This window comes from Mrakia frigida, assembly GCF_051309035.1.
Source record: "Mrakia frigida strain ATCC 22029 unplaced genomic scaffold BDY24scaffold_18, whole genome shotgun sequence".
NCBI classification, from domain to species: domain Eukaryota; kingdom Fungi; phylum Basidiomycota; class Tremellomycetes; order Cystofilobasidiales; family Mrakiaceae; genus Mrakia; species Mrakia frigida.
In genome coordinates, this window is record NW_027481263.1 from 428,724 (window position 1) to 449,714 (window position 20,991).

The 20,991-nt window shown below is 53.7% G+C and overlaps 8 protein-coding genes across 8 annotated transcripts; 4 read left to right on the forward strand and 4 right to left on the reverse strand.

The window, feature by feature from the left end:
• Positions 1–1,343: 1,343 nt before the first annotated feature.
• AAD14 (putative aryl-alcohol dehydrogenase) lies at positions 1,344–4,031 on the reverse strand. Its single transcript, XM_076640798.1, has 13 exons — positions 3,664–4,031; positions 3,494–3,536; positions 3,262–3,423; positions 3,056–3,159; positions 2,905–2,985; positions 2,769–2,827; positions 2,587–2,684; positions 2,412–2,499; positions 2,289–2,340; positions 1,959–2,213; positions 1,797–1,863; positions 1,602–1,695; positions 1,344–1,516 (listed from the first exon to the last, which is right to left on the reverse strand). Exons 1-13 carry the CDS (start codon positions 3,664–3,666, stop codon positions 1,459–1,461), a joined length of 1,164 nt encoding a protein of 387 aa, XP_076496045.1. The 5' UTR covers positions 3,667–4,031; the 3' UTR covers positions 1,344–1,458.
• Positions 4,032–4,152: 121 nt separating this feature from the next.
• On the reverse strand, positions 4,153–4,903 carry BDY24DRAFT_80794 (uncharacterized protein). Its single transcript, XM_076645156.1, has 2 exons — positions 4,652–4,903; positions 4,153–4,566 (listed from the first exon to the last, which is right to left on the reverse strand). Exons 1-2 carry the CDS (start codon positions 4,791–4,793, stop codon positions 4,247–4,249), a joined length of 462 nt encoding a protein of 153 aa, XP_076496046.1. The 5' UTR covers positions 4,794–4,903; the 3' UTR covers positions 4,153–4,246.
• An 821-nt stretch (positions 4,904–5,724) lies between these two features.
• Positions 5,725–8,638, forward strand: CAR2 (ornithine-oxo-acid transaminase; the record flags this gene model as incomplete). Its single annotated transcript, XM_076643505.1, has 17 exons — positions 5,725–5,820; positions 5,888–5,919; positions 5,986–6,012; positions 6,090–6,140; positions 6,234–6,246; positions 6,418–6,547; positions 6,633–6,685; positions 6,791–6,861; positions 6,999–7,214; positions 7,353–7,443; positions 7,524–7,546; positions 7,626–7,693; positions 7,768–7,830; positions 7,914–8,173; positions 8,280–8,297; positions 8,384–8,482; positions 8,576–8,638. The coding sequence occupies 17 exons, from the start codon at positions 5,725–5,727 to the stop codon at positions 8,636–8,638; spliced, it is 1,374 nt and encodes a 457-aa protein (XP_076496047.1).
• A 157-nt stretch (positions 8,639–8,795) lies between these two features.
• On the forward strand, positions 8,796–10,486 carry BDY24DRAFT_80966 (uncharacterized protein). The gene is made up of 4 exons (XM_076645157.1): positions 8,796–8,976; positions 9,074–9,124; positions 9,220–9,615; positions 9,711–10,486. Exons 1-4 carry the CDS (start codon positions 8,953–8,955, stop codon positions 10,422–10,424), a joined length of 1,185 nt encoding a protein of 394 aa, XP_076496048.1. The 5' UTR covers positions 8,796–8,952; the 3' UTR covers positions 10,425–10,486.
• A 2,498-nt stretch (positions 10,487–12,984) lies between these two features.
• SPE1 (ornithine decarboxylase SPE1) lies at positions 12,985–14,931 on the forward strand (the record flags this gene model as incomplete). The annotated part of the gene is made up of 4 exons (XM_076638119.1): positions 12,985–13,306; positions 13,389–14,255; positions 14,380–14,710; positions 14,844–14,931. 4 exons carry the CDS (start codon positions 12,985–12,987, stop codon positions 14,929–14,931), a joined length of 1,608 nt encoding a protein of 535 aa, XP_076496049.1.
• A 303-nt stretch (positions 14,932–15,234) lies between these two features.
• Positions 15,235–16,758, reverse strand: BDY24DRAFT_81009 (uncharacterized protein). Its single transcript, XM_076645158.1, has 3 exons — positions 16,026–16,758; positions 15,624–15,882; positions 15,235–15,538 (listed from the first exon to the last, which is right to left on the reverse strand). Exons 1-2 carry the CDS (start codon positions 16,559–16,561, stop codon positions 15,657–15,659), a joined length of 762 nt encoding a protein of 253 aa, XP_076496050.1. The 5' UTR covers positions 16,562–16,758; the 3' UTR covers positions 15,235–15,538; positions 15,624–15,656.
• Positions 16,759–17,467: 709 nt separating this feature from the next.
• On the forward strand, positions 17,468–19,575 carry BDY24DRAFT_391453 (MOSC domain-containing protein). The gene is made up of 8 exons (XM_076640799.1): positions 17,468–17,749; positions 17,867–17,920; positions 18,036–18,104; positions 18,215–18,354; positions 18,468–18,636; positions 18,753–19,025; positions 19,193–19,279; positions 19,399–19,575. The coding sequence occupies exons 1-8, from the start codon at positions 17,513–17,515 to the stop codon at positions 19,558–19,560; spliced, it is 1,191 nt and encodes a 396-aa protein (XP_076496051.1). The 5' UTR covers positions 17,468–17,512; the 3' UTR covers positions 19,561–19,575.
• Positions 19,576–19,636: 61 nt separating this feature from the next.
• BDY24DRAFT_415838 (uncharacterized protein) lies at positions 19,637–20,553 on the reverse strand (the record flags this gene model as incomplete). Its single annotated transcript, XM_076643506.1, has 3 exons — positions 19,637–19,906; positions 20,016–20,319; positions 20,396–20,553. 3 exons carry the CDS (start codon positions 20,551–20,553, stop codon positions 19,637–19,639), a joined length of 732 nt encoding a protein of 243 aa, XP_076496052.1.
• Positions 20,554–20,991: the final 438 nt, after the last annotated feature.

Sequence of the window (20,991 nt, forward strand, 5' to 3'; positions counted from 1 at the left end):
GTGGGACGACGGGAGTCGACGACGAGAAGCTCGAGGAGGTCGTTCTCCTTGGAGGAGGAGGGTGATGTCTTCCTCTCGTGTTGAAGGGTTGATGTTGCTTGGGGGGTGAAGGAGGTGGGGAAGCGCATGGGAAGATGGTTGAGGGTGGGAGGTGAGTTTCTAGGATGAAAACAAAAAGAGAGGAACGAAAGGAGGTCAGCTCGACTCGTTCTTCCTCTCCTTCTGTCCCTCCGCTCTCCTTCTCGCACCAGACCTATACATAGACCAAGGCAGGGGTACTCACCTTCCGGCGGAGTCAAAACGACCGTCAATTCTCCTACATTGATCAACCTCCTCCTTCTCTCCTCCTCCTTGAGCTTGTTCCTCCTGCCTTCCTCCTCCTCCAAGCTCTTCATCTCCTCCAAGAAGACGTCGCCCTTGACCATCTCTACCCTCTTCGCTCCCTTCTTGTTACTACTTTTCTTAATCATCAACCCTCTAGCCAGTTTATGCCTCTCCTTGTCCCTCTCCTTCTCGCGAAGAGCGGCGAGGTTCATTCGACAGCTCGCGGTCGAGCTCGTTCCTGTGGTCGAAGTCGGAGGAGATGGATGTCGATAAGGAAGGGAGATAGAAGAAAGGACGAAGGAAGGTCTGCGAGAACTAGTGACTGTGGTGGTCGAAGGAGGAGAGGAGGAAGAAGGCATCCCGTTCGGCTGAAAGAGGGAAGAGGTCTCAGCGAGAGAGGGGGAGCGAGATCGAAGGAGGGCCGTGAAGAGGTTCATTCGTTCCTCGGCTTGAGATGGCTGCTCGAAGAAGAAAAGATGAGGAAGAAGCGTGTGAGTGAGTGAGAAGAAAGGAGTCTACATAAGCGGAGGAGAAGAAGGCTGGTACGAACGAGAGAGGGAGTCGTCTCTAGCCAGTCGAGAAGGGAATCATTCAGGAGGTCAAAGAGCCGTCAGCTCGCCTCGTTCAGATCTCTCCTTTGGAGATTCATAGATCTGCAGAGATCAACATTAGCGTGGGAGACCGAGGGGAGTAGAAGAGAGGAGGCATGGCGAACGAAAGAAGAGGGAGGGAGAGAGAGTTGAAGGAGAAGGAAGGAGAAAGTCGTGAGCTTCGTTCAAAACGAGATCGGGAGCTGAACAGGAGATCGAGATCTTGCTGCTGAGGGAAACGACGCGTGAAAATGTTCTTATAGATACGTAACAGGGGCAACGAGTTAAACACTGGAGCTAGAAATGTAGGACAAGGGATATCTCCCCACCGCCCTGCCAAAGATTCAATCAAGCTCGAAACGCGTCGCCTTCATCCCTCCTGCTCCCTCAGCTGAAGCCCTTGTACAGACCCCAGTTCTCGTTCGTACGTACTCTCTTCCGATACAGGATCTACCGATTACATTCAAGAGTCATAACGATATCTGGCGAGCGAGCGAAACAAAAAACGTAAGAAAGGAGTCGAGTCGACACGACGAGTGACGATCTACTCCTTCTTAGCTCCGAGGGGTTGCGAGGATTGAACCCAGTCGATGGTTCCGACACTGTTTGGTAAGGGAAGATGAAGGGAAGGAGGAAGGAGTCAGTTCGAGGTTTGAGAGCGGATGAAGGACAGACGAAGAAACTCACGTGGGAAGCATGAACCCTCCAGCTTTCCCGTCATGGGCGGCGGGGTCGTCTCCAACGAAATCGTGAGGGAATCCGACGGCAAAGGACTTGACGTCTAAGTAACGAAACCGAAAGGGGGAGGAGGAGAGTCAGACGCGTCGTCGATCAAGGGGAGGAAGAGGAGGGATGGGTAGAAGAGGGAGGAGAACGACGAACCTTCGATCTTCTTGATCTGCTCAGCAGTGAGGGTGATGGTGAGAGCGGAGATGTTGTCGTGGAGGTGCTGCGAGAGACGAAAGAGGAGGGGAGGGAAGGAACGAGGTCAGTCTCGACACGTCGAGCCCAACGAACGAACGAAGACAAAACGCAAGCACTCACCTCGACCTTTCTTCCACCAATCAAAGGGAAAACGTAAGGAGCCTTGGCCAACAGATACGCCAACGCAACAGCCGTAGGAGACTTCAATCCCAACTCCTGAGCAATCTCGTCAAGAACGAGCGAGTACTGCTCCTCCTCTGAAGTCTGTTCCTGTCCACCCATCATCGATCGGATACCCTCTCCGTTCTTCTTCTTGGCGTCGAGTTGAGCTTTGGATTGGATTCGGCCTCCACCGATGGCGTCCCAGGGGGCGAGCTGCAGGGGAAAGAGCAAGAGGGGAGCGGGAGTCAGAGAGGGAGGGACGGGATGGGTTGAGGAGGGAGGACTCACAGCCATTCCGAAGTGTCGAGCCATAGGGAGGATGTCTCGCTCGAAATCTCGGCTGTGAAGGGAAAGAACAGGGACGTTCAGCGTGAGTCGAAACGAGAGAAGAACGACGCGTCAGAAACTCACAGCATCACGTTCCATCGTCCCTGGTAGATCGAGAAGACGGTCTTTCCGTGATCCTTAGCGTAGGTGTTGCATGCAGCGACGATCCAGGCTGAAGGTTCGAAACAGGAGGGGAAATCTGGATGGTCAGCGACGAACGACGAAGAGAGAGAGATGAGAGGGGTGAGAGCGAGCTGACCTGGAGTATCAGAGATTCCGAGGTAGAGAACCTTCCCAGACTTGACGACGGCGTCCAGGGAGTCCATGACCTCGGGAATCGAAGTGGTCCAGTCCCACCTGAAGAAGAGGAAGCGTCGGAAGAACGGGTGAGAGTCGGCGACGCGTGATGATCGCAAGATGTTCGACGAGAGAGCGACTCACCAGTGAAGGTAGAGGATATCAACGTAGTCGGTTCGGAGCTTCTTGAGGGAGTCTCGGAGCTGAGGGTGAAGGATGGAAGATGGGTTTCAGTATATAAGGGAAGAAGAGGAGTGAAGAGGAGGGCGAATCGACGAACCGAGAGATGAAGCGACTTCTTCCCGTTTCCAGAATGGTTGATAGCGGGATCGGCTCCTTCAGCGTAGGATCGATAGTGAGTCTGTGGAAGAAGAGGACTGTTAGTTTGAGACTCGAGCTGAAAGCGAGCAACGCAAGAGAAGAGGACGAACGGTGAACTTGGTAGCGAGCACGATTCGATCTCTGTTTCCTCGCTCCTCCATCCACTCTCCAATCCACTTCTCGGATTCTTCGTTCTGGTAGTTGTTGGCAGTATCTATCAAGAGCGAGAGAAACGTAACAAGAGAAAGATACGATCAGTTTCAAGCCCATCATCTCGTCCCTCCCTCCCTCCGAGATCTCGTCTCGTTCAGCTCACCAATGAAGTTCCCCCCAGCCTCAACGAAAGCATCGAGCAACTTGAAGCTATCCTCCTTGGTCATGGATCCCATGAAATCCTTCCATGCCTCTCCGATAGACATGGCTCCAAGCTGAAGAGGAGAGACCTTGATTCCAGCGGTGGGAGAGAGGATTCGATGTCCTGGAAGCGGGAGGGGAGAGGTCAGCGAGAGCTTGAAAGATATCGAGCGAAAGGAGAAAGATTAACTCACGACCGAGAGCAGTCTTGGGAGCGGGAGGAGGAGCGAAGAGGGACTGAAAGGATGAAGAGGAGGGAAGATGGGACGAGAAAGAAGGGGAGGGAGGACGGTGAGCTCGACGAGTTCGGCCTTGAGACCATCTCTCCCTCCGACTTTTCAGCCCGCTTGAGCTTCGAACATACCATTTTGAGTGTTGAAGGTGAGAGAGGATGGCTGGTTAGTGAGCTGGATGGGTGATGAGGTGTGGTTGGAGTGAGAGGAAGAGATGGGAGCAAGCTTCGACCTTTTGAAGAAAGGAAGTGGAGGGGAGGGTGGAGGTCGCTGAGCCCGAACGCGGCAGTTTCTCGAGGTGAGCTGTTGAACCTTTGTCGCAAACAATCTGAAGTCGTAGGAAGATCACCCAAAGAGAGAAAACCGAGGAGGGAAGCATGCCGACGTACATCTCGGAGGGACGAGACGTCGATCTTGATCTGAATCCTTTCTGCAGGTCCAGCAGGACGTTGGAGCTCTGATGGGACGAAGCGAGGTAAACAGAAACACTGGTCAGCTCTGAAAACGAAAGTAGAAGACGAAGGAAGAGGAACAAGCCGCCGATTGAACTGACCTTCCAAACTGCCCCGCCGCGCGACGCGACGCTTACCTCCACCCGTTCAGCAGCCCTTTCCTTCTCTCCCAAATTTGCAAAGAGCAGAACAGCGGGCGAGTAGTCATCTCATCGAGTATAGAGATAGAGTCAATGGGAGATGTCGTAAAGAAGAAGAGGGATCAGTCAACGCGCGTTTGGCTTCGAGACGGTGAAGCAACGGAGAGAGGGTGCGACGAAGAGGTCGGAGAGAAATCCTGAACGAAGCGGGAGTAAGAGAGAAGAAAATTCAAGACATCGATCCCCGATGCGAAGAGGAAGAGAGAGGAGTCGAGAGTGGAAGAAGCGACGAACCTTTGCCCTGACGACGCGACGACGGCGAGCGTCCGGTCATGCGAAGGACGGACCGTTCGAGGATGAGACGCTTGGAAAAATGGAGTGGCACGAGATGTGATGGTGACGTTGAGATCGAGGGAGGGAGAGGGAAGGATATCTAGAGGGACTAGGCACGAAAAAGAGGAAAGAGGTAAGCTTCAGTCGGCCTCGCTGAAAGAAGTCGTCGACGAGTCAGGAAGATGCAAACTCACGGAGGATTCTGCGAGATATGGTCGTCGAAGGACTATGAACATTCGTCAATTTGATGAGGAGAGATGGGCATGCACGAGCGAATAGAAAAAAGACCGAGGTTCGACGCGTCTTCTTCCTGAGCGGGAAACGATGAAAGAACATCAGAAACGAGACCTCCCAGACCTACTTCAAAGCTGCTAAACTTTTCAGACAACCTATATACTCACCCACGTCAACTCACCACCTCCACCGAAAACTTACGTCCAAACCACACCAACGTCCCCACCACTTCCTCCGCTTCCAACCTCTCCTCCTCCGACCTCACCTCCATCACCAGCGCGCCATCCCGCAACGCACCGAACGAGAACGTAGCTCCAAGAGAATGAAAGCTTCTGATGTTCTTACCCAAACCCCTCCCAATCGAGATGGACGGACCGTCGAACCTGATCTGACGAAGGCTCGACAGGGTCGATTCGGGCAGGTGGGCGATGTGACTCTTGCGGCTCTGGGAGCGGTACAAGGTCTCCGAGAGACGGTAAGGGATGTGACCTTTGATGGTTACATCTTTTCCTAACCTACCACTGAACCTTCTTCTCTCCCCCCTTTTCCCTCCAACGCCTCTCTCTTCCTCTCTCTTCCTTCGTCTTCGAGGATCTCAGCGGCTCGGCGTCCTCGATTGGACGAGTTTTCTTCTTTTCCTGCTGCGACCTCTCAGGAAGACCTGTGAGCGTATGTAGCTCTCTACAGACGAGGCAGCTCGAGAAAAGTAAGAACATGACGCGTCAAAACACGATTTGACGTGGGGAGATAAGATCTCGAGGCGCGCTGGTCTTCCCTCCTTGCCTGTTTCCTTTGCCTCTTGAAAAACTCTACTCAAGAGAGCAAAATGTGCATCTATACTTCCCTACGACCTACGAAGCTCTCCCTTAGGCGTCTCAAGAAACTCGCCAAACTAGGACAAAAGATAAGCCCCCAAAGGCAGCCGAGTCAAGCTCACCTGAACTCGGCTCTGTTCTTCCCCTTCCTTTTTCGTTCAAAAAGCTCTTCTGTCCTCTTCTGTTCCCCAAACCACCACCCACTCAAACTCACCAACATGTCCCCTATCGCTACCGAAACTTCTTCTGCGTCTTCCTCCAAGCAGACTGCCCCTACCTACTCGTCAGAGCAGGTGATGGGCATGGAGCATCATGTTGGTTTCGTTCTTCACTTCTTCTCGTTCGCTTCTCTCGCTGACCTTGCCTTCCTTGATTCTATAGTACTCTGCACACAACTACCACCCACTTCCTGTGTATGTTCTCTCTGACTTCTCTTCTTTCTCGTCCTAGACGCTGATGATCTCTCGTCGGTCCTCCAGCTGCTTCGACCGTGCTTCAGGCTCAACGTGAGAGCCCTCTCTTTCTTCCCTCTCTCCCTTCGTTTCCTCAGCGAGCTGACTTGATTTCTTCCTCGACTGTATAGCGTATGGGATCCTGAGGGACGAGAGTACATCGATATGCTCTCCGCTTACAGGTGAGTTGGAGGAGATCCACGAAGGTGGAGGGAAGGAAACGTCGAGCTCATTACTCGCTCTCGCTTTCTCTCGCTTCTGTCCCGTTCTCTCAGTGCCGTCAACCAGGTTAGTTCATCTCTCAGTCTCTCTTTCGATCTCCCCAGTATACATCGACCTTTTCAGAGCTTCACCTATAGCTCTGAGAAGCTTCAAAGTGCAGCTACAACAACCCTTCTCTCGTGACCTCTCTTTCAGCTCCAGCTGACCTTTCTCCCTTTGTTGCTCTTTCTCTTTTAGGGTCACTGCCACCCCAAAATCGTCGCTGCCATGATCACCCAAGCTCAAAAGCTCTCTCTTTCCTCTCGAGCCTTCTACAACTCCAACCTCGGTCCCTTCTCCAAGAAGATCACAGAGATGTTTGGTTACGGTTCGACCTTCTTTCTTTTCCTCGCCTCGTTTCTCTACGAAAGTCTAGAAAGAGCTGACTTGAGTTGGGTTTGGTGGTTTAACAGACATGGTCCTTCCTATGAACACTGGAGCTGAGGCTGTTGAGACTGCTTTGAAGGTTCGTCTCGAGCTTCGTGCGCTCTCCCTCGTCGTTTGGGCTTTCGTCGCGACTCGAACGAACGACAAAGCTGACTCGCTCGCACTTCGACTTTCCCAACCACAGCTCGCTCGAAAGTGGGGATACACGGTCAAGAAGATCCCTGAGAACAAGGCCATCATCGTTTCCGTCGCTGGGTTCGTTCACTCTCTTTCCTTTCCCCTCCCCTCCTTCTTCAACACTCGTCGCCAGCTACGCCTTCCCCATATCTCTCCACCTCAGTCGACTCCTCTTCGGTATGCTGAATCACTCTCACCTTCTTGACGTTCTACAGAAACTTCCACGGACGAACCCTTGGGATCGTGTCCATGTCGACGGATCCCGAATCTCGAGTCGGCTTCGGACCCTTCCTCGAGCGAGTCGGACCCATCTGCCCTGGATCCAAGGAGGAGATCCAGTACAACGACGTTGACGCTGTTGAGAGAGCGTTCGAGACCCACGGGAAGGAGATCTGCGCGTTCTTGGTTGAGCCCATTCAGGGAGAGGCTGGGTGAGTGCTTCGTCTCTCGGATCGCCTCTTCTCTATTCAGCTACTTCTCGTCTCGAAGGGAGATGAGTTCGAAGTATCAGAGAGCCATTTCGAGGACTGAAGCTGACTTCTTCCTCCTTCGTCGCTTTCGTTTCACAGAATCTTCGTTCCCGACGACGGATACCTCTCCAAGATCGCTGCTCTCTGCAAGAAGCACAACATCCTTCTCATCTGCGACGAGGTTCAGACTGTGAGTTCATCCGTCTTCAATACCTCGAGCCTCGAGAGTATCAAATTGACTCGTTCCTTTCCTCTTTCGATGCGCTCCAGGGTCTCTGCCGAACCGGAAAGATGTTCGTTCGACGCGTGTCCCTTCACCCTCGTTCCTCCGAGATCTCGACGCTGACTCTCGACTGCTTCGTTCCCATCAAGGCTCTGCTGCGAGTGGGACAACGTCAAGCCCGATATGGTTCTCCTCGGAAAGGCTCTCTCCGGAGGACGTGAGTTCCTTCTCCCGCCTTGTCATCCTCGAATCTCTGCAACTGACCTTCTTCTCGTCTGTCATCTTCGTCAGTCTACCCCGTCTCTTGCGTTCTCGCCAACAAGGAGATCATGCTCTGCATCAAGCCCGGAGAGCGTTCGTCCCCTCTTCTCCTTGCCTCGCTTCTCCTTCGACGCGTCTCTCCCAACTGACCCTCCGACCTCTTCTCTTTCGCTCAGACGGATCCACCTACGGAGGAAACCCCATCGGATGTGCCGTCGCCATTGCCGCTCTCGACGTCCTCGTCGACGAGAAGCTCGCCGATCGAGCTCAGCGACTGGGAGAGATCTTCCGTTCGGAGATTCGAGCGTTGAACTCCCCTCTCGTCAAGGAGGTTCGAGGACGAGGACTGTTGAACGCTGTGGTGTTCCAGGAGGGGAACAGTGTGAAGGGAAGGAGTGCTTGGCAGCTTTGCTTGCTGTTGAAGAGCAAGGGATTGGTGAGTTCGAGACGCGTCTTTCTTGCTTTCGAGATTCTTCCTTCGTCGCTTGGGGATTCGAAGGCTGATCCGCTTCTTCCATTCGCTTGCTTTTGATCTTCTACAGCTCGCTAAGCCCACTCACGTGAGTCTCCCCTGCTGCCTCTCGAACGTCGACGCGTCTCGTCTCGTTCAAACTGACCGTCCCTCCTCCTTTTCCGTCCTCTCCAGGTCAACATCATCCGATTCGCCCCCCCTCTCGTCATCTCCGAGGAGGATCTTCGAAAGGCCATCCGAATCATCAAGGAGGCTCTCGAGGAGATCGACACCGTTTGTCCCTCCCTCGCTCTTCCACTTCTCTCGAACGCGTCGTCTGATCTCGAGCTGACCTTCCCCTTCTTTCCTTTCGTTCGCCACTTTCAGATTGACGAGATCCCCGGAGAGGCTGAGGATGAGAAGGGTTACGCTGCTCACGTCGATATCTAAACTCGTCTGAACCAACAGCGCCACGGAGGGAGGAAGCATGTAGGGTCGGACGGGGAGTTCGAGTACGGCTCGACTCGCTTCGTTCTTTTGCATCGTACTCGACTCTCACACCTGTTTCGGTACCCCGTTTGTATCCTCAAATTATGTTTATGGACCGTGTCTCATTCCCTTCAACAAAAAGGGGGAGGCCGGAGGGTCTTCGCTCAAACCCGCTTCGACTTCTGTCGATTCTCGAAGAAGATCGCTCGATTCGAAGAGGAGATTTTTGGTCTGAGCAGTCGGACGAATGAATGAGAAGGTAAAGACGGCGTTTGATGGTGTCGGGTATGGGAGAGAAGGTGAGATCAGGGGAGAAGAAGAGAAGGGGATGGAATCGAGCTCACCTTCTCCCTTTCTCCTCTGACTACATCAACCTCGCTCGTTCTACTTCTCAAGCTTTCGTCGGAGTCTTCAATAACAGTAGAGTACTCTTCAAGAGCCTCTGATGTGCGTAAACCCATCCACTGTCTGCTCATGGCCGCTCGAAGTAACTGAGGCTGACCGCTCCGTCTCCTTCAATTCCTCCTTCCTTCTTTCCCTAGCTCACTCACAGCGCCTCAACACCTCCGAATCGGCTCAACTTCGTATCCCGATCAGCGTATGAGCTTATTTATCAAATACATGCCCTCCGTGAGTCCTTATATATCTACAACAAGGCAGAAACCCGAAGGCGGGAAAGGTGTGAGCTCACACTGACGCTTCTCGACTCTTCCCTCCCCTTCGCCTCCCTCGACCAGTCATCCCTTCGCTCCTCTTCCTCGATACTTCGCCTACACCTACCTTGGGAGATACTCCTTGGAGTCTGCCAACAATCGGAAGAGGACACCTTGCGGAACCTTTGCCTCGTTTCGTTTGGGATGCTCCAACTCGCAGGACCTTGGCTCTATCGAGACGTCGAGATCAGGACTCTGGAGAGACTTTACTCTTTCTTCATACCTGTGAGTCATCGTGAACTTCAGCCATACCGTATCCTGAAAAAATAGGCTCGTTTCATGAAGCGCTGAGCTGGCACCCATCATTCTTTCGACTTCAGCCCTCCCTCATCGCGTCGTCCTCTCGCCTTCGACCCTCCCTCGGTCTCCCACGCCTCAGAAACCTTCATCTGGACTTCGAACCTCAATCCAAAGATCACGTCAGATCAATCTTCCCCTCCTCGACTTGGGATCTCCCCCATCGTCGCCTCGTCGAATCACCTCCCACCTCCCTCCGTTTCCTCTCCATCACCCTCTCGCTCCCCGACCCAGCCGAGTCTCTCATCAAAACACACCTCCTACCCTTCCTACATCCTCACCTCGAAATCTGGATACGTCCTTTCCCCTCCCATTCCCAACTCTTCTCCCCTCAACGCGTCACCTTCGAGTACAGCACCAGAATCAAGGAGGACGACACCATTCACGTCGAGCGAGTCGTCCAGGTCCCTCTAGGAGTCGCCTCAGGGATCATCGCCATGGTTTATAGGAAGCTCCGATCCTCAAAAGAACGCGACACATCGTCGAAGGTCGTGACGAGGTTGGATCTTCGCCAAATCATCGTCGACGCGTCGTGGAAACAAGCGGTCCTTCCGAAGGTCGAGTTCGCCTCGAACACTCTTCTCAACAATGAGGAATTGTGGATTGGAATCCCTAATCTGGAGGTGCAGATACTGGTTGGGTCGGTGGAGGTGGGGAAGGTTGTGAACAAGCTGGTCGAGAGGTTGGAATCGGAGGAGAGGAGAAGTCGCTGTCGCGTCGTTTTGGGAGAGTTTTGATGTATCTGGTACGACGTCGAAGCTCCGATTCCGGTTAGAAAGTACGAGCTTAGATATAGCTTGCGCTAAGGAGGAAGAAGAGGGGAGAGGTGTCCTTTCCGTCGCGTCGTCAAACCCCAAATCTTACCTCTCTCCTTCGGATCTGGATTCTCGGAACGCCTCCTTGTAGCGCTTAGCGGAGAACTGAGGGGACACTCCTGGTCGAGAGTTTCGCTCTCTGTAAGGCAAAGAAGAGGCGAGGAAGACAAGGGAGACGAGGGAAGCGTCAGCGAGGGAAAGAGCGTCGCAGAAGCTGAGGATGGCTCGCTTGATTTCGTTGGGAACGAAGAAGAAAGGAAGAGGGATTGTGGTGGCCATGCCGAGAAGAGGCTCAGAGGGACGGTGGTGGTTTGGGATTAACCTCGAAAAGAAGGAAGGAGGTGGTCTGAGAGCGCCCCTTTGAGGGAGGAGGAGAGGGACGTTGGGGACAACAGGTGGGACAAGGACGACGAGGAGAAGGCTGGGAGAGACGATATGGATGAAGATGAAAAGAGTGAAGAGGAGGGAGACGAGGAGGACTATTGAGGCTCTGGGTGCGTTCCTCTTCGCTTACTCGACGCGTCGGTCTTCGAAGAGGAGAAAGTTGACGCTGACTCCTTCGTTTCCTTTTACGCCTGTTCCTGTCTCCAGTATCTAGGTCGACGAAGTTTCACACAATCTTTACGATCTCTTAATGACCTTATGCTTGTACTCTCGCCGTGCGAGATCAGTACTTGTCGCCCCTTTTCCCCTCTCACTTTCCGATCACCCTTCCCCGCTCTTAGGAGGTTACTGCTACTTTCGGAGAGGACTATGTTTCTATCTCCTCTTCGCCTCCAGTCTCGCAAGCTCAGCGTTGTAGAAGACGTAGAAGGTTCGGTCGACTCGTCGGAGATCGTCTCTGAAGCAGGTTCGCCCTGCTGTGAACTTTTCGTCCGAGCTGAAGTTCGCTTCCCGATTCATGCAGCAGTACGCTCCTCGCCTGGAGAAGTATAGGATTCAGAGCTCAGTCGCTGATGGGAGGCTAAGAGAGCGAGCAAGAGGGCTGTTGGTGTTTGCGCGCCTCGATCTGGACGATCCCTCTCCTCCCTCCCCGACTTCTCCTCGCATTTCTTCCGATCTTTTTCGACCTCTTCGACGCGACTTTCGAAGAGATCTTCTCGAGGAGACCTTGTTTGCTTCCTATCAGCATGCTTGCTCGGAAGCTTCTGAATAAAAGCCTGGCCTCTCTTCCCTCCCTTCAGCCCCAAGAGCCTCGAAAAAGCTGAATGACCGCCTGCTCCTTCTGCCTCTCTTCCCTCCCAACTCCCATTCTCCCCCACACCCACCCACAAAACTCAGCCCAGAGTAGGCTCTTCGAGTCCGCTCTCCACCCTCTACTATTCAGTCAGACCAAAAACAGTCCGACCTTCGCCTTCTTTGTCTCGAGTGAGTTGAAGGCACCGCTCCTTTCTTGTTCCCTTCCTTCCTTCTCTCTCCCTCCTTTCTGTTGGCTGACTCCCACTCTCTCGCTCGCTCTCTCTCACTCCTCGCCCTTCCCTCGTCTACCTCTCCACCCTTGTACAATTTTCACCTCTTCATCCTCGCTTCCTCGCTCGATTCTTCGATCCATCTGCTCGCCACTCAAAATCGACCTCTTCCTTCCTTCCTCCTCTCCCCTTTTCTCTGTCGCCTCGCTCCTTCCTTCTCTCCTTCTCAAGGTGGTCTCAAGTACGAGGTTAGTCCCGTCTCTCTCACATACTTCTCTTTGTATATGTTGAAGGGAAGGCACGGTGGCGGAATCAAACAACGACGAGGAGAGGAGGGCCCGAGTGGAATCGAGTCAATCAACGAGACCCGACTTTTCCTTCTCGCTAAAAGAACGCGGCCGTTTTCTAGAGCTACATCGAACCCTGTGGAGCAGCGACTGCAGCTCTGCTAGTATTCTTAACGCAGCTCTTCTTCGAGACGGAAGCTGCTCGGTCTCGATGGAGGGAAGGGACGAAGGGAGAGCTCGCTTTTTTCAACCTCCGTCTCCTTCTTCCTTCTCTCAACAAGGACGCTGACTCCTTCCCTCTTCTCTTCTATAGGAGAACCACCGTAACACGACTTCCGTCACACTAGTAACTTCAACTTCAAATCAGCGTCTTCCTCCAGTCGTCAGTCTCGTCCTTGTCTTTCTCGAACTTCCTCTCTCGAAGCTGACCTTCGATCCCTTCCCTCCTTCAGCCCGCCCTCGTCCTCGTTCTCGTCCGGTTCCCCTAGAACCCCACCCTCAGTACCCGCCCACTTCCTTCTCAACTCGAGAGGAAGCCCCACCAGCCGCATCGCAGACACTCGCGTACCGCCGGGGTCATCCCCCTCCGCTACGCCGTCCAGGTCATCAACCTCGCTCAACTACTACCACTACCAGCCTCTTCACCACTTCCCTTTACCACCCACACCTCCCTCAACGGAACATCAACAACCCCGTCGTCGAATGGACAACCTCGCTTCTTCTACTCGAACAGTCAACGGCACCAACTCCCTCCTTCGAACCTCCACCACCAACCAGTCCAACAAAATGGCAGCCGCCTCCCTCCTCATCAACCCTTCCGACTTCCCGTCCTCCCTCGAGTGCTACACCACGGGATCAGCGTACCTCCCTACGCCTCCTTCGACTTCTCCTCCTCCTCCTCAGGTCCGAGAGAAGATTATCGAGCTCAAGACCATCGAGCTCCCCTCGTTCGTCACAGGCTCAGCTCAGGCTCTCATGCAGTCTAGGATCGCAGAGTTGGCCATGACGGGAGACGACGAGGGAGCCTTCTTCGTGGGAGATTTGGGAGAGGTCTGGAGGGCTTGGAAGAGTTGGGTAACCGAGTTGAGCAGGGTAGAGCTTTTCTACGGTGAGTTCGAGACGCGTTCTGCTCGTTCCCCTCCTCTCTCGAAGCTGACTTTCTCCTTTCTTTCTTCCTCGCCTCTTTGTAGCCGTCAAGTGCAACCCCGATCCCCTCGTCCTCCAACTCCTCGCCCTCCTCGGAACCGGATTTGATTGCGCCTCTCAATCCGAGATGACCGCCGTCCTCTCCCTGCCTTCCCCTCCCTCGCCCGACAAGATCATCTTCGCCAACCCCTGCAAGCCAGCCTCCTTCGTCCGAGCGGCCAGGTCCCTCGGAGTCGACGCCATGACCTTCGACAACACGGACGAGCTCCTCAAGATCGCCAAACTCCACCCTCGAGCGAAACTCGTCCTTCGGATCCTCACCGACGACTCCAAGTCCCTCTGTCGACTCGGTCTCAAGTTCGGAGCGCCCATCGAAACCTGTCCTTCCCTCCTCGCGACGGCTCAGTCCCTCAACCTCGACGTCGTCGGAGTCTCGTTCCACGTCGGAAGCGGATGCAAGGATCCTCAAATGTTTGACGACGCGGTCGGACGAGCAAAGACCGTGTTCGAGATGGGAAGGGACAAGGGATACAGCTTCAACTTCCTCGACATCGGAGGAGGATTCGAAGCCGAGTACTTCCTGCCCATGGCCAAGACGTTGAGGGAGGCGTTGGATCGACACTTCCCCGTCGAGATGGGCGTCAGGATCATCGGAGAGCCTGGGAGGTTCATGGTCTCGAGTGCGTTTACTCTTGCGACCAACATCATCGCTAGGAGGGCGACGGCTCAGGCTGTGCTGGGAGCTGCGGGAGTGGTGGTTGGTGGGTTGGGGACGCCAGAGAGCGAGAAGGAGGAGGAGAAGGCGATGGACTTCATGTCGGCTTCGATCGTTTCCCTCAACGGATCTGGAGAAGGATCGATGCATCTGGGAGATGCTGGGTCGGGAGAGGAACAGACGCCCAAGGTCATGTGTGAGTCTTGAGTTTCCTCTCTTTCGTGTTTTCGTCGTTCTCGTCGCGTCTCGTTTCGACGCGTCTTCTCCCTTCCTCGTCTCTCGTTCCTAAACCTCTTCTCTCCCCTCCTTCCTTTCCTTAGACTACATCAACGACGGAGTCTACGGCTCCTTCAACTGCATCATGTTCGACCATCAGATCGTCCACCCTTTCCCTCTCACCCTCAACGGCGGAGCCTCCCTCCAACCCTTCCCTCGCTCGTTCCCTCCCAACGTCCAGATGGAGGAGGACCTCACCGTTCAGATGGGCTACGGAGCGTCTTGCGAGCCTGCTAGTGTGTGGGGGCCGACCTGCGATTCGATCGATTGCGTGAGGAACGTGGTGATGTTGCCGAGGGAGTTGGAGGTGGGCGATTGGTTGGGATGGGGAGAGATGGGAGCGTACACGGTTTGCGCGGCTAGTACCTTCAATGGGTGAGTTTTCCGAGTTTGAGTTTTTGTTTGGGGTGGTTTTGGAGGAGGGAGAGAGTGGGGACGGAGATGAGACGACACCAGAACGACGACGCTGACTCCCTCTTCCCTTCTCTTCCTCTCTTCTGTCTTACAGCTTCAACAAGTCCCAAGTCCACTACACCACCGGAACCGACCCCGTCGCTTCGGCCGCGATCTCTCGAGTCCTCGGAGACGCCATCTAGACCCAAACCCAGACCCAAGCCGTCGCTCGTTTTCCCTCCCTCTACTACCTTTACTTCCCTTCATCCTTTCTCTGTAATTGCTCTTTCTCTCTGTTTGCTTATCAATCTCATTTCACCTCACCCTTCATCGCTCGTTTTCGCTTGCCCTTCTCTTCTTTTGCTTCACCTCTCTCTCTCTCTCTTATCTGAACGACCTTCTCTTTATTTCTCTCTTTTCGCTCACTCTTGACTCGGCCTCCATATATACAGCGTTTAGCTTCTTCTCTACAGTATTTCTCAAGCACTTGTCCTCGTCAGTCGAGCAGGAAAGAGGGAAGACAGGAGGAGGGAGGAAACGAGAGGGAGAGAGAGCAGAGGTTCGAAGAACTCTCTCTGTTCGTCCTAGAACCTTGCTGCTTCGTTCGTTCACTGCTCTAAGATCTTGAAGTGGCCACCATCTAAGCGTTTAGAACATCAGATCTAGCACCTAGAACGCACACGCAGAGGGAGGTGGAAACGCGACAGATGAGTTTTCTTCCCGACTCACGTCCACAGAAACGAAGATGAGAACGACGTGGTCATAGATAGGATCTAAATTAGTGATACAAGATAAGAACCTTCGAGTGTTCTGTTGGTGAGATTTCAGAGAGGGGACATGACGGTCAGCGTCGGTTCGAAGAAAGACGCGTCGAGTCAAATCGAGACGTACGTACAATTTGACCAAATTGACTGTCCCTTCTTCCCCACTATTCATCCTCATCCTCCGCATTTCCAAGGTCCCTTCCCTTCATCCCATAGAGGCTCCTCTTCGCCTCCCCGCGGATCCACCGATCGAGCTCCTCGACGAGGTCGTCGTCGATTTGAGTTCGTCGCTCCTTCTCGGTCATCTTCTTGAGGACCTTGAGGATTTCACCTGCAAAATCGTTGGCGCTGGACTCGGTGTGTTGGCAGGAGAGCTCGCCGGCGAGAGATCTGAGGGAGGGAGAGGAAAGAAGAATACGAGGGAAGCGGATCAGCTTGGGTTTCTCGCCGCTCAGCCCAGATATGCAAACCTCCACGTTTTCTTGTTCATAAAGAACGTCAGGAGAGCGAGAGAAGAGGATACCTGAACTCACCCAAGGACGTTGTTGAGACCCTTCAAAGCGTTCAGCTTCGTCGCCAACGGGCTGTCCTTCTCGACTTCCCCGTTGAAGGCTTGAATGGCGGACTCGATGCTCTCCCACACATCCTGTTCCGCCCAGTGAGCGATCAGAGCTTCCACCACCGCGATCTCCATCTTGAAGTCGTAGACGGGTTCCGATCCTGAGATGAAGGGAGCGAGTTTGGCGGTGGAGGAGGAGACGAGGGAGTTGAGCTCGGAGGAGGAGGAGCACGCTTGAAGGACGAGTTTCTGGAGGAGTTCAGGGTCGGCGAATTTGAGCCATTCGAGAGGGACGTCCTTGATGGTAGGAAGGGAAGGTTTGACGTCCTCCTCGACCTTGGGCATGATATCTTCCTCGATCTTTGGCTTGACGTCGACGTCCTCCTCGATTTTGGGTTTGACATCCCTCGACGATGAAGAGGACCCTTCCTCGCGTTCTCGTTTGGTAGGGAGGGATTTGCGAGGACCCGTCAACTCCGCAGCGAGTCTGGTTCGTGCCCTTCCTTGCATGGCCGGAAAGGGAGGGTGGAAAGGGGAAGGGGAGGAGGGAGGGAGGGGAGATGGTTCGTTTGGGGATGCTGCTGGTCGAAATTGGCTGAGGAGACGCGAAGGTTTCGAGGAAGGACGGTCGGTAGAAGATCAAAGAAGAGTTCGTAGGAAAACAAAGTTTCAAGTCAAGAGGCTCGTGGTGGGTGAAGGTCAACTTCGAAACAGGGAGCTCACCTCCTCCTCCTTCCCTCTTTTTTTGAAGTTGACCCCAAACCACGACGACACCTCTCGACCATCCTGCCCTCCTCTCCAGAGCAGCTGTACGATCCTATCCAATTCTCCTAGTCAAATCAAATCCTACTACTTCCAAAGGAGCTCGTTAACGCTCTCCGTCTCCTCGCCATCTCTCCTCCAATCCTCCTCCCCATCGCTTCCCCTTACCATGTCGTAAGGCCCTTAGACCTTTTTCTCTCCCAGTCTCTTATTTATCTGACCCACTACCTCTTCAGCTTATCAGTCTCCCTTCCCGTCTTCTCTACCATGGGACGTTATCAGTCGAATCCTCCTCCTTTCGGATCTCCCAACCAAAGAGACGAGACGTCCCGAAGCGCTACCGAGCTTATCCTCCCCTCTGCTCTCGACTGAATAGATGTATGAGAGCCACGTTAAAGCAGACTCAGCAAAGCTTCTTCCTTCTCGCGAAGAGGAAGTCGCGAGATCCGTAATGAAGTGAGAGGGAGAGAAAGTCGAAGCGACGCGTCAACCTTCCGTTCGTCGTACAGTCAACTCAACTTCGCTGAGAAACTCATCAAGCCGCGTGCTTAAAAACGATCTCAACGCAACCATAGACTCGAAAAAACCTTCATTCCTTGCGAAAACGGCTATCTATATCCGTCGCAGCGAAAGCTCCGTTTCAGCCCTCCCCATCCGAAAGCTCCTCCCTCCTCGACTCCTCTCTCCCCCAAAACGCCCATGTCGATCTCGGATCCATCAAGCTGGGCTGCCCTCCCTCTCCCTCTCTTCTTGCTTCTTCCCTTCTCGTTCTTCTTCTTCTTCCCTCGGAAAACAGCGCAACCCTCCTCGCTCGACGCAGGCCATGAGAAGGAGAAGCTCGCTTCGACGCCTTCTCTTTCTGAGAAGACGAGCCAGATCTCGACGACGAGGAACGAGGGAATGAGGATCAAGGAGCTCTGGATCTACCCTGTTAAGGTGAGTGCATTCTCAGTTCCAGGAGGGCCTGCGAGGGTCGGAGGGATAAGAGAAGGAGAGAACGTTGAGCTCAAGCTCACATCGAGTTTCTTTCCGTTTGCGTTGGGGATCGAGCAGAGCTGTAAAGGGTTGAGAGTCGAGGAGAGTGCAGTGGAGATTGAAGGATTAGAGGTCAGTGCGTTTGCTCCTCGTCTTCGTTCGCGATGGACGCAGTAGTAGAGGATAGAAGAGAGGAGAGAAAGGACTCAGGGCTGACTCGACGAGCATGGGTGTTCTTATCCGACAGTTCGACCGTCGCTGGATGATTGTTGAGGAGGCTACTTTAAAGGCTTGTACGGGGAGACAGTTTCCGAAGGTGAGTTTGAGCTCTTTGCTTGAGGGAGGGAGAGGACGGGAGGGTAACGAGCGGAGGGATCGAACGAGCTCACCTTCTCTCGTTTCCCTTCCGTTTCACTCAAAAAACAGATGGTCCTCATCGAATGCACCATCGTCGGATCCAATCTTCGTGTCTCGATACCAGAATCCATCGAGCACGAGGGAGATCGGTCGTTCGAGGTCCCTGCGAAGCCTTCTGAGGAGCTCATGAAGAGGGAGGGATGGGAAAGGTGAGCTTCGACGTCTTCTCTCCGTTCTTTCCTCTCTTGACGTGAGTGCTCTGCTCGATTGAAGCTGACGTTCAACTTTCGAAAATCTTCTTCGTGCTTGGCTTCGATCTCAGTCACGACAACCTCAATCTCTGGTCGATACACCTCTCCGGATCTTCCCCTCCTTCGACCCATCCCTCCTCCATCGTCCTCTCTGAATTCTTCAAGAGACCTGTCAGGATGGTCTTCAAGTCCGGAGAGCAGAGAGCGCGGAGTAAGAAGGGTCCTGATGGATGTTTTACGGTCAGTTTGTCTTTCCTGATTCGTTTCCTGCTTCATTCCTCCTTCTTTCGACGCGTCTCAATCGCTCATCTCCTGTTCTTTTCCCATCTGTCCCAATTTCTTGACGTGTGCCACAGGCCTTCGCCGACACCTATCCTCTCCACGTTCTCACCCTTCAAACGCTCAAAGAGCTCGCTCTCAGTCTATCAACTTACGTCGAGAACCCTTTGCCTTTCGACGTCGAGGGAGCGATCCAGAGGTTTCGTCCCAACGTGGTGGTTGAAACACCTGAAGGAACGGAGGCTTTCGAGGAAGACTGTTGGGGAGGAGTTGGGGTTGGTGCGGGTGCAGATGGTGTTGAGAGTGAAGGATGGGGACTGGAAGTCGTTGGGAGGTGTGGGAGATGTACGGTTCGTCTCGTTTCTGTCCCTTCTTCCTCGACATCTTCTCGTCCCAAACTCTCGTTCCAGATAGGCTCTTTCGACGGATCTTTTCCCAAGAAGCTCAGCTGAATCGGTTCGAGCCGGAAGAGGAACCAAAACTGACTCGTGCTCGACGCGTCGTTCTTCCCACTCAGATGCCCAACGTCTCTTCAGCCGGAACACGTCACCCTACTCTCCCGTACCGGCTGCTTAATGCAACACGTCCAAAAGAGGTCGATGAGGTTCGTTTGCAGTTCTGTCTCTCCTGTGCTGTTTTCGAACGCGCTCGACTCTCGAATCCCTCGCCCTCGTCCTTCGCTCATGACCTGACTCCTCTCCTCCATCCTTGTTTTTTTCTCAGTTCGTAGGCGTACCATGTCCGGTTCTAGGAGTCTATGCCGTTCCCATTTTCCCTCCTTCTTCGACGCAGACTACAGAGGAGAGGATGGTCTGGAAGGTTGGCGACGCGATGAGAGTTCGAAGTAGGGTCGATAGAAGTCAAAAGCTGGACAAAATTGGATGATGACTGTTTAGAAAACCTAGATACTACTGTAAACTGACGAAGAAAAAAGCAAAAACGAAAGTACAAAACGGCTCGCTCAGGATCGAGCGACACGACATCGACTCCTTCTCTCCGAGCTCAGCCCCTCCACCACATCCTCGACGACCTTTCCGACCTCGTCGTCCTTGACCAGTACCTCCATCTCCAACAAAGTCGCACTAGACCAGAACTCCTCGTGCTCCATCATCACCCTCGTCGTCGCTTCCACACCGTCCTTCCAATCCTGCTCAACGAGGACTAATCGCAAATCCAGCCTCCCCACAAGCTCCAGAAACGCGGCAGCCGGCTTGAGCTTTGTGAACCTAGTCTGCAAAATCGGTAATATAACGGAACCGAGGGATAGCGGAATTTGAATCGTCCGGTCGACTCGACTGTTTCGATCAACTTGACGCGACGCGACTTCGTAGTGCATCAACTGCGAGGAGACCGGAGTGGATGGGAATAAGCAGGTGTAGATCGAGAGATTGGGTCGAATTGGTGGGAGTATCTCGTTCTCCGTGAGGTTGCGGAGAGGGAGAGCACGAGGGCCGGTGAAGGAGAGCAAGGAATACGGAACTTTGAGTCCTGTTGGAGGCGACGATATGGGAGGTTCCAAGTGGAGAGAGGGAAGATGGAATCGAAGAGTTCATCGGAAGGAGAGTCGATCCGAAGGCGGAGGTTCCGGAGGCGTGAGAGACCGAGGGAAGGACGAAGTCGCGACGCGGTTGGGACGAGGGAGGGCTAGAGAGAGGAGAGAGACGAAAGAGGACGATCAGTTCAACAGCTTCTGGAACAAAAGTTTGCTCATGGCTTATACGGTGTTTCAGAAATGCTGCTCATGGTGAAGAAGAAGGAGTAGAGTTGCTGAAGAGTCCTGATCTCGACGTCCTCGTACAAGACTGGTCCAGCGGGCTTGAGGATCCAAGGGAGACGAGGCAGAGGTTCTTGAGGGCAGATTCGTCCGAATACTAGCATACTGAGAGGAGCACCTCCTAAGGCAGATGGAGACGAAGGGAGGAGGATCGAACGCGTCATTGAAGGGGAAGAAAGGAAGAAAAGAGAGAGGGAAGGGAGGAGGAAGGTGAGCTCGGACGTTGCCTCTCCTCCCACCATCTCAGGTTCATCGACGGAGCAAGAGAGCTCACGTTTGACATGAGGTTGAGCTTGGAACTATATTGAAGCCTTGGACCGAGGAAGAAGTACGTGTAAGGCGGGCTGAAGACGGAACGATGGTAAGAAGCGAGGGAGGGAGGGAGTCCAGGAAGGAGCGAGAGGTCAGCTTTTCGCCTCAAGCTAGCCACCAACAACATGGAGCTGCAATACTCACATCGAGCAGTCTTAAGAAGTCCTGGTTCGATCTCGTTGAAAAGCTGGGTGCGAAGGTTGATGTGGTTCGAGGAAAACTCTCTCTGA

Coding starts and splice junctions, on each gene's coding strand:
- BDY24DRAFT_391453 (XM_076640799.1), top strand. CDS start 17,513: ATGTCGATCTCGGATCCATCAAGCTGGGCTGCCCTCCCTCTCCCTCTC. Junction 17,750..17,866: donor TCTGGATCTACCCTGTTAAG/GTGAGTGCATTC, acceptor GGGATCGAGCAG/AGCTGTAAAGGGTTGAGAGT. Junction 19,026..19,192: donor GGAGGTGTGGGAGATGTACG/GTTCGTCTCGTT, acceptor CTTCCCACTCAG/ATGCCCAACGTCTCTTCAGC.
- BDY24DRAFT_81009 (XM_076645158.1), bottom strand. CDS start 16,561: ATGCAAGGAAGGGCACGAACCAGACTCGCTGCGGAGTTGACGGGTCCT. Junction 15,883..16,025: donor GGTCTCAACAACGTCCTTGG/GTGAGTTCAGGT, acceptor TCCCTCCCTCAG/ATCTCTCGCCGGCGAGCTCT.
- AAD14 (XM_076640798.1), bottom strand. Junction 2,500..2,586: donor CGGAATCTCTGATACTCCAG/GTCAGCTCGCTC, acceptor TCGAACCTTCAG/CCTGGATCGTCGCTGCATGC. Junction 2,214..2,288: donor CTCGACACTTCGGAATGGCT/GTGAGTCCTCCC, acceptor TTTCCCCTGCAG/CTCGCCCCCTGGGACGCCAT.
- BDY24DRAFT_80966 (XM_076645157.1), top strand. CDS start 8,953: ATGGTGTCGGGTATGGGAGAGAAG. Junction 9,125..9,219: donor ACTCTTCAAGAGCCTCTGAT/GTGCGTAAACCC, acceptor TTCTTTCCCTAG/CTCACTCACAGCGCCTCAAC. Junction 9,616..9,710: donor TTTACTCTTTCTTCATACCT/GTGAGTCATCGT, acceptor TTTCGACTTCAG/CCCTCCCTCATCGCGTCGTC.
- BDY24DRAFT_80794 (XM_076645156.1), bottom strand. CDS start 4,793: ATGTTCTTTCATCGTTTCCCGCTCAGGAAGAAGACGCGTCGAACCTCG. Junction 4,567..4,651: donor CATATCTCGCAGAATCCTCC/GTGAGTTTGCAT, acceptor TTTCGTGCCTAG/TCCCTCTAGATATCCTTCCC.